Here is a 16,325-nt window from a genome sequence, read left to right as displayed (position 1 = left end):
GGGTGCAACAGAACAGCAAGGGAATGGAGAAGTGAGATCCCTAGGGAATGCTGAAGGTGGACTTTGGAGCCAGGGCATGGTGCCCCACAGACTGGACTGCAAAACACTCCTAAAGGCCAACAAGCAATTCTTGAACTAACTATAAGCTTTTCGTTCTTGTGTTTTGTTTTGGCTTTTGCCATTGGTTTGTTGTATATTGTTACTTGGTTTTGCTCTGTCTTGTTTTTGTGCATGTAACTATCTCCACAGGTCTGTCTAAATAAGATAGGCTGGATGAACACTCTGGAGGAGAAAATAATGGGACCGACAGTTCTGGGGGAACATGGACGAGGGGGAGGTGGGAGGAAAGGTAGTGGTTTTAACAAACTCTGGGAAAAGGGAACAACAAGTGATCCAAATCGGTGATGAGGAGGGTGGGGGAGGCCTGGTAGGGCATGATCAAGGGTAATGTGACCAAGAGGAATTACTGAAACCAAGGTGGGGATTGAGCATGATAGTGGGATAGGATCAAAGTCAAAGGAAATAGAGGAAAAAGCTGGAAGGCAAAAGGCATTTATAGAGGTCTAGATAAAGACATGTACATATGCAAATATATTTATATATGAGGAGGGGGAAATAAATCTATGTGCGTATATTTATAGGTTTAGTATTAAGGTAACAGAAGGACATTGGGCCTCCACTCAAGTACTCCCTCAATGCAAGAATACTTTCTTCTATTAAATTGGCATTCTATGATGCTCACCTTCCTGACACAACCGCTGAAGACAAAGCGGGTGCATAAGCAAATGTGGTGAAGAAAGCTGATGGTGCCCGGCTATCAAAAGATATAGAGTCTGGGGTCTTAAAGGCTTGAAGGTAAATACGCGGCCATCTAGCTCAGAAGCAACAAAGCCCACATGGAAGAAGCACACCAGCCTGTGCAATCACGAGGTGTCAAAGGGATCGGGTATCAGGCATCATCAGAACAAAAAATCTTACCATAGTGAATGGGGGTGGGGTGGGAGGAGTATGGAGTAGAGACCCAAAGCCCTTTTGTAGGCCACTAGACATCCCCTTACAGAAGGGTCTCGGGGGGTGGGGGGTGGGGGAGATGAGCCAGTCAGGGAGCAATGTAACAACGATGAAAAATACAGCTTTCCTCTAGTTCCTAAATGCTCCCTCCCCACCCATTATCATGATCCCAATTCTATCTTGCAAGTCTGGTTAGACCAGAGGATGTACAGATAGGAACTGGAAACACAGGGTATCCAGGACAGATGAACCCTTCAGGAACAGGGGTGTGAGTGGCAATACTGGGAGGGTGGAGGAAGGATGGGTTGGAAAGGGGGGACTGATTACAAGGATCTACATGTGACCTCCTCCGTGGGGACAGACAACAGAAAAGTGGGTGAAGGAGATGTCAGACAGGGCAAGATATGACAAAATAATAATTTATAAATTATCAAGGGTTCATGAGGGAGGGAGGAGTGAGGAGGGAGGGGGAAAATGAGGACCTGTTGCCAGGGGCTTAAGTGAAGAGCAAATGTTTTGGGGATGATGAGGGCAATGAATGTACAAATGTGCTTTACACAATTGATGTATGTATGTATGGTGGTAAGAGTTGTATGAGTCCCTAATAAAATGATTTTTTTTTAAACCCTGAAACTATGATTCTGCAAAAACATATCCCCTGATTTGTATGAGCCTCGATATATTTTAAAAGAAATTTGATCTGCATATTTCAACTTCTTTACACTTCACTTATCAAAATGTTTCATAACATTTTCTGAAAGTCAGAGATATCACGAATTTTTTTCAAGCTTTGTTATATAGGACAATAAAGAAAAGTGGAAGCCCACAGTAGTTGAGCACCAGAAAATGTAGACTCAGATGGTAGTTCACACTGTTAGGGACTTCTATGTCCAAGAACTGTACATATGCTGGGTGCACAGTCACAATGTATGTAAGAAATGGGGTTACATATCTCTTGAAAAAGTGAGGAAAAAACAAACAAGCCAAGGTTGGCCTTTGTTAGATAAGAACAGATAACATATGTTCTTATCTGACAACAGATCCTGACATTGTTGGGACATAAACCATTGAAGCACCAGACAGTGGTAATTCCAGGAAAAGTACTATCATATTAGTAATAAGGCAGACTTCATTTCTTTAGTAAAGTATTTGTAAACTATTATACAGGATGGAAAAACTGTAGGTGTTTGCTTGCTTGCTTTATTCATGTCAGCTGTGACAGTCTTTAAAAACATTGTTTTGATTTCACGTTTCCTTTCCTGTGGGCAGTATATTCTCCACTATCAACCTGAGCACTCACTGACTGAGAATAGATCTATGAGTATGCTTTACCTTTGTTCGGATGAAATGTCCAGAGGAAGGATGAGCAGATATTCAGTCTCTGACTGGTAAAAAGGATTCAGACAACAGTTCCTCATGTTGTGGTGACCCACCCCCCCAACCATCATTATTTTCATTGCTACTTCATAACTGTTATTTTGCTTTTATGAGTTGTATGCAGGTTGTATTTTCATTGTTACAAATTGAAAATTAAAGCATAGTGATTAATCACAAAAACAATATGTAATTCTATATTGTGAAATATTTATTTCTAATAATAAATAAATGAGACTTTGTCTTGAAGCATGGTGTAGCATGGGCAACAGTCTTCACACGGGGTACTTGTACGTGGGCATATCTGCATGTGGGCGGACCCGCCTGGAGACGGATAGAGGAGCGGTGTCTCAGTTCCTAAGACCATCAGAAACACCTGTTTTCCGATGGTCTTAGGCAACCCCTGTGAAAGGATCATTCGACCCCAAAAGGGGTCCCGACCCACAGGTTGAGAACCGCTGCCCTACAGGGCATAGTGGAATTGCCCCTCCGGGTTTCCAAGGCTGTAGATCTTTACAAGACTAGAAAGCATCATCTGTCTATCAAGGAGTGGCTGGTGGTTTCAAAAGGCTCCAACATGCAGTTAGTGCTCCAACACCTAATCCACACCACCACCAGGGATCAGTTGAGTAGACAGATGACCCAAAATAGATCTCTGCACACTAAAAACGTGATTTAGAACAGTGGGAAAGAATGGTCTTTTCAATAACTGGTGTTAGAACTGAGTATAATAAGTCCAAACCCCTTGCCCTCGAGTTGATTCTGTAAGACAGAGTAGACCTGCCCCATGGGCATCCCAATCTTTATGGAAGCAAACTGTCACATCTTCCTCCCTGGTGAGTGGTGGGCTCAAACTGCTGACCATTCAGTTAGCAGTTGAGCGCTTAACCACTGTAGCACCAGGAGTCTTACAACTGTGTACACATATGGGGAAGAGTGAGACTAGACTCTTGTTCGACATCGTGAGCCAACAATCAATTCTATCGTTGTTAGTGCCATCCAGTTGGTTCTGATCCATAGAGACCCCGTGCACACAACAGAACGAAACACTGCACGGTCCTGCACCATCCGCACAATGATTTCTATGTCTGAGCCCATTGAGGCAGCCACTGTGTCAGTCCATGTCGTCAAAGGCCTTCTCTTTTTCACGGCCCTTCAACCATGATGTCATTCTCCTGGAACTGGTCTCTCCTGGCAATATGCCCGAAGTGTGTAAGATGAAGTCTTGCCATCTTTGCCTCTACGAAGCCCCCTGGTCTTATTTCTTCTGGTACAGATGGGTTTGTCCTTTTAGCAGCCCATGGTACTTTCGATATTCTTCTCCAGCACCACAATTCAAATACATCTATTCTTCTACTGTCTTTCTTATTCAATGCCCAACTTTCACAGGCATATGATATTAAATAATACCCAAGCCAAACAATGGGGCTGTTAGACATTACAAAGACTATCGTTGTAAACATAGAGGAGCCCTGGTAGCACAGTGGTTAAGCATTGTGCTGCTGACCACAAAGTCAGCAGTTTGAAGCCCCCAGTGGCTCCTCAGGAGAAAAAGGAGACTTTCTACGCTCACAACAAGTTACAGTCTCAGAAACCCACAGGGCCAAATCTACCATGCCCTTGAGTCAAAAACAACTCAATGGCAGTGAGGGCTTTTTGTTTTGTCTTCACAATTTGGGGGCAAGGAGAGACTTCTTAAACTGGGCAGAAAAAGCACAAATTCATAAAGGAAGCAAGTGTTAAGCTGTACCAGATTGAAGTTCTATTAAGAACTTCTGTTCATCAAAAATCCCCAGACAGAAGATAATGTGTAGTGCATAGACGCTTACTCGGAATAATATCAAGTACTCCTACAAGTCAATAAGAAAAAGACAACTGGTACAGATAGGAACTGGACACACAGGGAGTCCAGGGACTGGACACAGGGATGATACTTTTAGGATCAGGGGTGTGAGTGGTGATACTGGGAGGGTAGAGGGAGAGGGGGTTGGAAAGAGGGAACTGATTACAAGGATCTACATGTGACCTCCCTGGGGGATGGACGGCAGGGGTGGGGGTGGGGCATCGGACAGGGTGGGATGTGACAAAATGGTAGTTTGTAAATTGTCAAGGACTCATGGGGGCAGGGGGAGTGGGAGGGAGGGGGAAAAAAGAGGACCTGATGCCAGAGGATTAAGTGGAGAGCAAATGTTTTGGGGATGATGAGGGCAATGAATGTACAGATGTGCTTTGCACAGTTGATGTATGTATGGATTATGATGGGAGTTGTATGAGCCCTTAATAAAACGTTTAAAAAAAAAGAAAGGAAAAAAAAGACAACTCAGCCCAGGCAGAGGGGCGCGTCTGAGCAGAGTACACTGGAACAAAGAAAGGGGGAAGGAGAGAGAGTGGAGCAGATCCTGGCCCACCAAGTCCCGAGGACGATATTCCTGCTCAGAGCAGCCAATGAACAGAGAGGACCATAAGGCTGGCCCACCACAAGACACGACGTCCCTCACTGGCCCATAGCGCTATGAAGGACAACATTGGAGGCACAGTGTGGGAATTGTGCCTGATCTGACCCCTCCACACGGGGGCAGAAACACTAAAGGTGTGCAGCAGAACAGCAAGAGGAGGAAAGCAATGAAGTCCCTGAGGAGTACCCAGGATGGACTGTGGTGCTACGGTGTGGCCCTCCATCAGACTCTACCAGAAACCACTCCTAAAGGCCAGCAAACAGAGCTGGAACTATTTATAGGCTTTTCTTTTGTCATTGGTTTTTATTGATGTTGTTTTTGTTTTCTTCTGTCTTGTTTTTGTGTTTATTATTGTCTCTGCTTGTCTATCTAGATAAGATATGCAGGATAAACAATCCAGGGGAGAAAACAATGGGACCGATGTTCCTGGGGGAGATAGGGGAGGGGGAAGGGGGACAAAGGAAGTGGGTGTTAACCCAGGGACAAGGAAACAACAAATAATCTAAAATCGATGGTGAGGAGGGCATAGGCTGCCTGGTGGAACTCGATCAGGGGCAGTGTAACCGAGAGGAATTACTGAATACTGAATGAAGGCCACACAGGGTAGTGGGACAAGAGGAGAGTCTAAGGAAACAGAGGAAGGAACTGGGAGGCAAAGGGCACTTACAGAGGTCTAAATACAGGCATGTACGTATGTAAATATTTATGACGACGAGGAAATAGATCTACGTGCACATATTTATGGGTTTAGTACTGAGGTACTAAGGTAGCAGATGGAAAATGCAAAAACACTTTGTTCTAATAATCTGGCTGATACCAAGGGCTCAAGTAGAAAAAAATGTTTTGGAAATTATGATGGCAACATATGTACAAATGTGCCTGACACAATGGAATATATGTATGGATTGTGATAAGAGCTGTACAAGCCCCCAATAAAATGATTAAAAAAGAAAAACTCGATAACAATACAGGCAAAAACATTCCATACCCCCAAATAATGAGAATAAAGTACAGAAACCCCAAGCAAAAACAAATCTTTGAACAGATACTTCACAAAGAGAATTTCAAATAGCCAGTAAATATGTTTTTTTTAAAAATGGGTTTGACATCATTATTAACTGCTATTAGTTGCCAGCCAATCAATTCCAGCTCTGGCAACCTGTGTGCATAGCAGAACTGCTTCATGACAACATGATCTTGACAACAGATCATCAGGCTTGTCTATCGAGACTTCTCTGGGAAGGACTCAACTGCCCAAATCCCAGCTATGGCTGAGCACTTCACCATTTGTGCTACCCCAGGGACCCTCATTAGTAACCAGGGAAACGCAAAATAAAACCAAGAGATCCCACTGCGCCCCACCAGACTGGCAAAAAATGAAAAGAGATTCATAATATTGAGTATTCAAGAGAATATGGAGGATCAGTAAATGTCCTACATTGCTGATGGGAGTGGGCAAAAATACAGCAGAGACCTGTGAACATGATCTGGCATTATCCAGTACAGCTGGATTATCCCACTAGACCTCTTCTAGGAATACACACAGAAACGGCTGCACAGGTGCAGCAGGGGAGCCATGCAGATAGCAGTAGTGTTTGTATTAACTCCACTAGAAACCATCTAAATACTTGTCTTTACAATGTAGACATTCTGGGATCGTCCTATATTATACAGCAATAGAAGGGAACGGACCACAGCAAGATGCAACAGCATCAGCGAATAAGGATGCGAGATGCAAGATGGATAATCCCACATAAAGCTCAAAAATAAGCACACAAAAAAGTCCCAACTAATGCATGCCTCGGTGGCAAAACAAGGAATATTCCGGAAAGTCTGGATGGATGTTGCTTCAGTGTGGAGGAAGGCAGAGGCCCTCCGAATTAGGGTGGAGAACTTCAGGCTGCTAGCAATGTTCTAAGTTTCACCTGATTTATTTTCTAAGAGGTTTCAAAAGTCAGTGGGAACATGCAACTGCAAGATGATGGAATTTTCCCACCAACGTTTGGAAGCTTCTCTAGAGATATTAGACACAATTTATAGACTTCTCTGTGTGTGTTCTATGTTCACAATAATTTTTAAAAGGTTTAAAAAACACAGAGGGAAAATATCCCCCTTATTCGCCATATATTTTCATGTCGTGGTGTGATGCCTGAAACTGTAGAAGGCTGTTTGGATGGGAGACAGCTGAAGGCACAGCCAATGCCCAGAGGAAGGTGGCTCTAGCTGACAGAAGGGCCCCCAGATGGGGCATTCCCCAAAGAAATAACCAGCTGTATTGGCTGGTTGGCCTCGGTTTTGCTTTGAATTTTAAATAGAATTATTTCCTTGGCCTCTTTAATGGTTCACAACTTTACATTCACTTTCTTATGTATATATTACTATATGCTACATAAGGAGCCCTTGTGGCCCAGTGGGTTAAGCATCGTATTGTTATCTGAAAGGTTGGTGGTTCTAACCCACCAGCTGCTGTACGGGAGGAAGATGAGGCTTTGTGCTCCTGTAAAGATTTACAGCCAGAGAAATCCTATTAAGTAGTTCTATTTTGCCCTATATAGTTACTACTTTGAGTCGGAATGAACTTGATGGCTATAGGTACATGATTGTTTTCAGACTGTTTTCAGATTTACTAGTTTCAATCAGGAACTCTCTGTGAATGTCAAGTTCTAATTTTTAGACAATTCTAGTTTGCACTAAATAGGATCTGGACCTAAACATTGATATCATGTAAATAAGTCAATTTTACAAGACTCACGTAATTATATCACAAATCTATTGTATAATTAAACCCTCATCACTAACTCCTGGTCAATACATGCTTTGCTTTCTCTGGAAAACTGTGATCAAATTCAACTTTTTTGTAAAAAACCAATGACAATTACTTACCATTAAAAGCACAATTAAACCAATTATCCCATTTTACTAAACATACTAAATCAGTTAAACAGTGAGACTTTGTACATGGGGCACTGCCATAGTTCTAGGACAGTCGTTTTATGTCAGATTTTTCTTCAATTCGCTCACAAGAGACTTTTAAACTTAAGATGTGAATGAAAAGGTTTTATATGAATTTTCAAAAAATAATATGCTTAAGCTCAAAAATATTTTTTTTTAGCTCAAAAATCTTAAGTGCATTTAAAACAACTTCAGAGGCGATCTGAATGGCTTGTGTTTTTCAACATGAAGTAGACGTCAATTTTGAAACGCCCATTAATCCTACACAGCCATGGTCTATGACAGCAATGTGTATCCATCCCTCATTTGAAACTCAGCATTAAGCAAAAATGGAAGCTGATCATCTAGACTCACAAATCAGAAAAATGGAGATAACTACATCACTTTATACAAGAACGGTGAACACACGACTTTCGCCAGCACAGCCAGTGTTAACTCTTGCCTTACATCTCAGCGTTACTGCCAGACATTTATCATTAATGTGCAAAATGAGTTCTTTTTAAAACAACTGTCAGATAAGAAGCTCACTGGTAAATGAGCAGGGGTAGTTCTACAGGCGAAGCATAGACGACCCGTATCGCTGCTCAGTTCACGCCTCTTTGCGCAGGTCGAAACTAAAAATGACTAGTCAAACTTGCTCACGACCAGAGAACGCTGGGGGCTGCTCTTGCGCTGACTTTCGGAATGTCCATTTACTAGAGTTAAACGATGCGCTCCCCACCCCCGCTCCACTCCCACCCCTTGTGATAAGTATGTATGTAGCACCAAAGGCTTGCTCACAATAGTTGCAGGAAAACAATTTCCTGTCTGGTGTTTTAAAACATCTCAAAAGACCATAGCCCATCACACTCCCTGGCTTTTCTTATCTCAAGACAAAAATTACAAGCTGCTACCTCTTTCAGACTTAATGTCGTCTGTCTGCCAGTGTTTAGGCTATGTGTTAATAGTGAAGAATCTCCGTTAAGCTCAATTTGTGGCTGTCACTCTGGAAAGAATCCAGGAGTCTGTGCTCACGTTATGTAACCATCACTTACGTAACAGACCCAGCCTGTGCCGTAGCAGAAATGTAGTTAGGAATGGGGTAGGCGTTGTTCAAAGATTGTCCGCTTTAACTGAATGACCATGCTCATGAATTGCAGACAATTGCCAACATTAAAAATGTTACTCTGGATGGCTTGAGTTTGCTTACAGAAATACTGCACGTGAATCTTTTAATTTCATGCAAATCCTACCAAGCGTATGAAATGTAGGGCTCACCACCTTCCCCACGTGTCCTAACCTGCATACTGGTCTGCTGACAAGTTTTCTTCTCCCTGTTCCTTCCCACCACCTCCACTAGGCCCTATCTCGCACATTGTGGAGAGGCAGGAGTCTGACAAGCACCACATACTGCAGTGGTTGTAATCTGGAGAACCGGAAGTATTAATTCTCACCCGACAAACTAGCACACTATCAGGAGTCTGGTCGTCAGTGAATACACAGTATTGACATTAGGTTACAAAGGAAGCCCAGGTTCATGGAGGCTCAGAGCCTTTAAATGGTGACTCCTACTGCCCCAGTTACTATGTGCATGACAATCCATGCCGGAATGAGCCCAGGTTCTTGCCAGTAAGAGTTCAGGAGCAGTATACTTTTTATCATTGGGGGGGAGGGCACGGTTGCCATCTCCCAAGCCTACCTCCCAACAGCAAAAAGGGCAGTAACCAGGGGCATTTCTAGTCAAAAGATCAATGAAGTACCGTATATACTCGAATATAGGCCAACCAGAATAAACACCGAGGCACCTAATTTTACCACAAAACTGGCATTAAAAATGTGCTGAAAAACTCTGCCTATACTCAAGTATATACAGTATCTGTAAATGGAATTCAATGATTCAGAATCTTTTAAAAATGTAATACAGTGAAGTACCCGGAATCATAACTGCTGGATGTGAAATTGACTTAACCAGGTACTCTGCAGTGGCAAAAGCAAGAAGTGTGTTGAGACAATCCACTAATTGTGTAGTGAAACAGGGCCTGCACCGCAAACCAACCATTTTTCTGAACATTGACAGGACTGCATTGCATACACTCCATGCGTGCTTCTCAAGTCCTGAGGGGAAAGCACAGGTAAAATAAAAGCAAGATCAAACAGGGGGCCATGTCTCTCACCTACACCCCAAACCTTATCAACCTTTATTTTCTACAATCTTACACCCAACATTCTAAACAATGAGCGTGGCAGCTAGAGTAATTCAGAGAAACATTAAACAAAATCATCAATGTCCAGAACCTTGATTTCTGGCAAAAGGATACAGACAATGTCTCCTAGATCACATAACAATAAAAGTATCAGGTGACAAGGGAAAAAAAAGCTCTCATCTTCCCTTTAAAAACACTGGGTTACATTAGAAAATAAGATCAATAAAAACCATTCCTCAAATTTATTTCGTGTCAGAGCTACTTATTATTGCCATTGTATTTCCCGCTCTTGGTTGGGTCACGACCACTTTTGGGTGGTCATTACAAATCCCTAAAAAAATCCACAGCCAGCACATGCAGTGTTTTCTTCGGGGACAGACAGACACACACACACACACACACACACACACACGTCATTTTAAACATGTGATTAAAAATGGAGTTTCAGAGCAATGGTCATTAATTTATGCTTGCCATCCAAGGACGAATAGAAGAGTCTCAAATTTATTTCAGGTCTGTCTGTGTAGAAAAGGAAGCCCACTCGGGTGGGGCCGTGGGATAAGCATCCGAGGGAGGAAGAGGAGACAGCCTGGCCCCATTAGTCTTCATAAGAGGGTACCCTGGTGGCTTGACGATGACGTACAGGCATGAGAAGAATGTGGAGTATTTGGAAAAGAGAAAAATTCCACAGGCAAGACAAACATCCAAAATGGCTCAACATAATTTATTTTTTTATGTTAAAATGTACAGAGTTCTTTTGAAAGTACTTGCTAGAAAGGGGAAAAAAAAGTGATATTACATACAATAGGAGAGGAAGGGAGGCCAACTGGCCCAGGAGCGCATGACGTGGAGAAATACAAAGGCATCTAGGCACCCCTTCCCCTTAGCTTACAAGTCACCATGAACAAAGTACAAAGAGGTTACAAAACAGGAAAAGCAAATATAAACAGACAGGAATAGACTTAGCTTCATTTGTACATGCGGCTTTTAGAGGCATCTGGAGCTCTATTCACACACTCTAGAGATCTCTTTAAAGAGAACTTTTATCTTTCTTAAAATAGTTTTTAATATTCTACAACAAAGATAAAAAATTTTAAAGATGGAATGAAATGAAAAAAGCTCTTATTTTAAAAGGCATCAAAGTCACTAACAGTGTTTTTTAAATTTCTTTTTTAGAAGATTACCCAAGTTATCTTGCTAAAAATACATTTTTTTAAAACAGAAGTGAAAAAATGACAGGTACCAATATTACTGTGTTGGATAATTTCTTTTATAATATAGAAAAGAACATTTTCTCTACAATAGTTCTACAGTCACAAAGAGGCTTGTGGAAAAGGGAGCTGCCCGATTGAATTTTTTTTTTTTAAAGAAACCAACAAAACCAAACACAACCGCAAACCAACAGAAACGGAATTCACGGCCCTCATTTCAACAGCTTCTCCTTCTGCCTTGACCCACCCTCCTCCCACGAGACCTCCCTCCCCACCCCATCCCATCCCCACCCCAACCAGGAAGCAATGACAGAGCTGAAGATGTAGGGAGAGGGCAGCACAGTGCATTTCTACATGGTGACTGGGGGCTGGAGGAGTATATACAGAGAAACTGGGTCCTACACAGCCTCGCACATGCTCGGAACTGATAGCGGGAAGGTGTGGAATTCTGCCTTTTTCTAGCTAACACACTTCATTGGGAAAGTCAATTGAAGTGTATAAAAAAAAACCCAACAAACCTGTGCATTTGAAAAAATTTAATGCCTAATTAGTCGTTTAAAAATTTATCTATATAAAATGTACAAATAAAGGAGAGAATTTAATGCTTACAGGTATTTCTTTAAGCAGTATTCCCCCCTTTTGGATATCTGACTGCACATACCAAGTGGTATAATAGTTCCCATCGTCTAATGATGGAATACATATACATATGTATGCGTGAGGGTGCGTACATATGTATATAATGTTTTCACCTATCCCTGGAGCAAGTTATAGGAAGAGAAAGGGAGAACTGGTTGCACAAGAGAGAGAATGGAGTTGGGAGCCACATAGGAACCTGTTAAAATCCTGCTGTCCAGATCTGCCCTGCAATGCTGGTGGTCTATCGATCCCTCTTATTAGCCACTCACAGGAGAGGGGCTGGTACACTTTGATTCGCAAGGGATGAACTCAGAATCTCAAGACAACTGAAGACTAGAGGTATATGTATCATTGAAGTAGCTATTAAGACACACACCGTAAACTCCCTCACAACACACATTCCGCACCATCTCTTCCAACCCAAAAGCAACCGTGCCAAAGGTCTGGTCGGGCACTTTCCAGATCACCGAAATATACAGCCAGCCATCAACACTTTCCGAAAGAAATGTTCCGAGGCAAACCACCAGGGACTGACTGCTGTTTTGAGTTTAATCAGAGTCAAAGGCTTGAGATTCAAAGACCCTTAGCATTTCAAAGTACATACTAAACACCAGAGGCCGAGTGGAAAATGTGCATTATGGCTGATTCACCAGGTGGTAAAAAACAAGAGGTTCGCGTCCTCTTTTTGATTGTTTACTGACCATCTCTATTCCTCCAAAGGCTCGATTAGGATCAGGATCGCAAACAGCTTTCCTCTGAGATCCTGCTGTTAATTGAGACTTACAGTATTTTTGTGTCTCTGAGTGCTGAGTGGGAATAGTTTTTAAAAAATTATATTACACTTCATTTACGAAAAACAAACATTTCAATGAAGTCCATTTATAAAGAAACATTCTTGGGGGAAAGGTTTCAAGAGGTGTGTGTGTGTATAGGGAGTGGAGGGGATTTAAAAAGGAGAAGCATTTTCCTGCCTCGCTTTATTAATAATAATAATAATAATAATATTAACAATAATAATAAGTTTAAGGAGCTTGGGTTGCTCTCCATGTCCCCATCCGAGTCTCCCGGAAGTGCCTCCTGCTGGAATGAAGTAGGAAATGAAAGGTTCGGTTGGAGGAGAGGGGCTGGCTCACCCCTCGAGATGTATATATAACATTTAAAAATGACAACATTGGGAGCTGCAAACAGTGAGGGGGAAACACACATTTTAAAATAAAATAAAGTAATTCACCTTTACACAAATCTTGTCCATGTGGTGTGTAAAGAAAGTAAGGCTCTTTTTAATTATGAAAAGGTTTTGTGCATGTTTCCCCGATCCCCGAATCCATTTTTAGATGAGTTCTACTGTAAAATGCTTCACAATTGTGAAGGAAACCAAAACCCAGGACAAAATGAACCCCCAAAACGAGAAGATCAGGTTTTCTAAAAAAAAAAGAAGAAGAAGAAAGAAAGAAACCAAAGAAAAATTCCTCTAAATCTACAGCAATGTTTTAACTGGAAAAAAAGGTCCGTCTTTTTCTGGGTTGTCAGTATAAAAGGTTCCTTTATTTATATATATTTAAGTTTTTAATTGCAAGTCCCTCTTGCTCATCTTCTCATGTAAGGTCCATTGAGTGGCTGCTTGGGCACACCAGCAGCATTCATGTAGCTGTGATGGGAGGGGCCAGTGTACATCATGTTTCCATGAGGGTTTGGCTGCATAGGCTGCTGGGTATAGGCCTGGCTCCCCATCATCCCCATTTGCATCTGCATAGGATACTGTGCTGTCTGGTTCATGTAGGCAGGGTTACTATGGTAACTGCTGTTCATCATGGGCTGTGTCATTCGATAGCTGTTCATGGCATTCAAGGTGTTCATATTCATGGAATTAACATTATAGGCAGGGGTTGGCATTAGGTTAACCCCCATGTTCATGCCACGTTGAACAGCCAGTGCACGAGGACCAGCCTGCATGGCAACTGCCGGTGGGCTTCGGCCATACAGCTGCTGCTGGTGAGCAGCTGCAGAGGGCAGTGGCGCAGATTTGGAGCGAATGGAAATGTGCCCCTTGACTGGCATCTGCCCTTGCAACCTCTGAGTGTGGGGAATGCCAATGTTGGTGGCAGACATGTTGCACTGGAGCAGAGGTGACGTGAGGTTCATGGTGGTGGATGCCAAATTTGGGGGCGGCGTCATGGTGGCTTGTGCTTGAGGGGTCCCAGCTAATGGATGAGATGGAGCTAGCTGGGCCAGTCCTGTATTAGACAAAGAAACACTGGTTGCATAGGAAGTCACAGCAGGAGAATGGCTATAAGGCATGGCATGAGGGTCCATAATGGTGTTCGTCAGCTGCTGTAACTTGGCTAAACTGAAGGTGGCTGACGGTTGAGAGTAGCTGCCGGCACCAAAATCCCCTGGGATCCTCTCATAAATACTTATATTCCCAGTGCTTCCAGATTCTGGTATCTCCATGATCATAGGTGCGGGAGTGAAACTATTATTCATACTACACTGTGACAGGGGAGGCTGCTGCTGAGGTGGGGGTGGGGGCTGAGGCTGCTGGGGCTGAGGTTGCGGCTGCGGCTGCTGCTGGGGTGGTGGAGGCTGTGGTGCTGGTTGTGGCTGTGGTGGCGGCGGTGGCGGCTGCTGCTGCTGTGGTGGCTGCTGCTGCTGCTGCTGCGGCTGCTGCTGGTTACTCGGAGGCCTCTCCACCACGCAACTCTGAGGTGACTTGATGTTGCAGTTGGCAGCAGGCTGGACGTTGTTCTGCTGCATCAGGCTGCAGCTGTTGCCCATGTTTGCCATTTGCTGAGTGACAACGCAACTGTTCTGGGTGAGGCTGCTGGAGGATGACAAGCCGCCATAGGAACAGCTGCTCTGAGAGGAGTTATTGCCACAGATGCTGCCCCCCATTGTGGAGTCGTAACTGCTAGGGTTCTCATAGTTCTCTGTGGTGCTCTCAATGCTGCCCAGGTCACTGAAGCCACTGTCCACCACCTGCTGAGAGTGGTCTGATACAGAAGGCACATCCATCATGGGGCTGGTCTCCATGTTCTGCATAGAGGGTGCGGACAGGGATCCTTGTTCTGGGCTGATCTGGGTATAACCACTCTCAAGGGCAGGCACGTTGGGACTGCTGACCGAACGGACTGACTGGCTGGGATGAGACTGAACCGAGGATATTGGGCTATTGTGTTCTGAAGCATGGCAGTCTTCAACCATTGATATCTGAGGGTCTTCGTCGGCCTGAGTGTAGCTCTGCAGGGTCTGACACGCGGCGAGAGTTTCTTCGCAGTCCTGGTAGGCTCCCTCGTGCTCATTGCTTTCTTCTTGAGTCAAAGACTGCACTGCTTGCACAGTTTCCAGATCCAGTTCACTGTGTGGGATCTCTTCTTCCTCTTTTAACTCAATTAGTTCTTCTTTAGTGTTTCCATCTTCTTCAGGATCATCTTCAGACCCTGGCATGTGCTCTGATACCACAGATGTTTCATGGGAAGCCTGCTCCTCTTCAGAGTCAGGTTCGGTTTCATCTTTATCCTTTACAGTCTCCCTACTGTTCTGCATGTTAGCATCTAAAAAAGACTCCTGACTACCAAGCTCCTCCTTGACATCTTCTTGAACAGACTGCCCCTCCAGCTCTGTTTTCTCTGTTGATTCCAGATGACCATCATCTTCATCGTCAGCATCATGGTCTTCATTCTGGTTTGTCTCTACAGCCACTTCATCTTCCTCCTCTGGCTCCTGCTCTTCCAGTTCTTGCGGCTCCTCCTCAGATTGCCTCTGCTCTTCCAAGATGCGTGGCTTCTCTTCCTCCTCTTCTGCCTCCGGTTCTTTTGTTTCTGGCTCAGGACTATTGCTGCTGTCCACCGGAGATGCTGCTCTGACCTCACTGCTGGCTGTGTCCTCTTCCTCTCCCTCGTCAACCTCTTCCGCTTCCACAGGCATCTCCTCTTCCTTCCTTTCTTCCTGTAAGGGCAAGTCTTCTTTTGGCTCAACAGTTTCTTCAGTCTCTTGAATTTTCTGTTTCCGACTCGGTTTAGGAATAGGGACAATGGGCTCGGCAATGCCCTCTTGAGCAGAGACGGGTATAATTTCCCGATTCGACTTGAATCCAGGTTTGCGACCTGGTCTTTTCTTCCAGTGGATTGGTTTCCGGCTCTTGCCTTTGGGCCATCCCTTTTTCTTTTTCATAGGCGTGGATGTGTCTGGCTCAAGTGAAGAATCTTTCAGGTCACATTTTCGCAAGAGAGACACAGGCTTCAAGATAGGAGTGTCTATAAAACAAGAAACAGATAAATTACAAGACCTTTTATTTTCTGATGCCTTTTTTCTGAGCTCAGTATGGGCGACCGAAATGATTTCATGTATCACAACAAATTCCGGACACATTCTCAAGTCACATAATGACATGAGAGAATTATGAGAGATTCCTGGCCAATACCACCCACTAGCTACAAAACATCTCCAGTTTATCACCAGCTGGCCTTGGGCGTTACTCGAAGTATCAGTTTGCTCATCTA

General features: G+C 43.6%; 1 protein-coding gene across 2 annotated transcripts in view; it reads right to left on the bottom strand.

Annotated features, from left to right (window-relative positions):
* Window positions 1-11,470: 11,470 nt before the first annotated feature.
* KAT6A (lysine acetyltransferase 6A) overlaps window positions 11,471-16,325 on the bottom strand; it is a 133,506-nt gene continuing 128,651 nt past the window's right edge. For both annotated transcript variants that reach the window (XM_075556614.1, XM_075556615.1), the window contains exon 17: window positions 11,471-16,079. In XM_075556614.1, coding sequence (XP_075412729.1) covers window positions 13,414-16,079 — 2,666 coding nt within the window. In that variant the 3' untranslated portion in view covers window positions 11,471-13,413. The remainder of the gene's footprint in view (window positions 16,080-16,325) is intronic.

The sequence above is a fragment of the Tenrec ecaudatus genome, chromosome 8 (assembly GCF_050624435.1).
Source record: "Tenrec ecaudatus isolate mTenEca1 chromosome 8, mTenEca1.hap1, whole genome shotgun sequence".
Lineage (NCBI taxonomy): Eukaryota > Metazoa > Chordata > Mammalia > Afrosoricida > Tenrecidae > Tenrec > Tenrec ecaudatus.
This window is presented reverse-complemented; position numbering and strand designations above follow the sequence as displayed.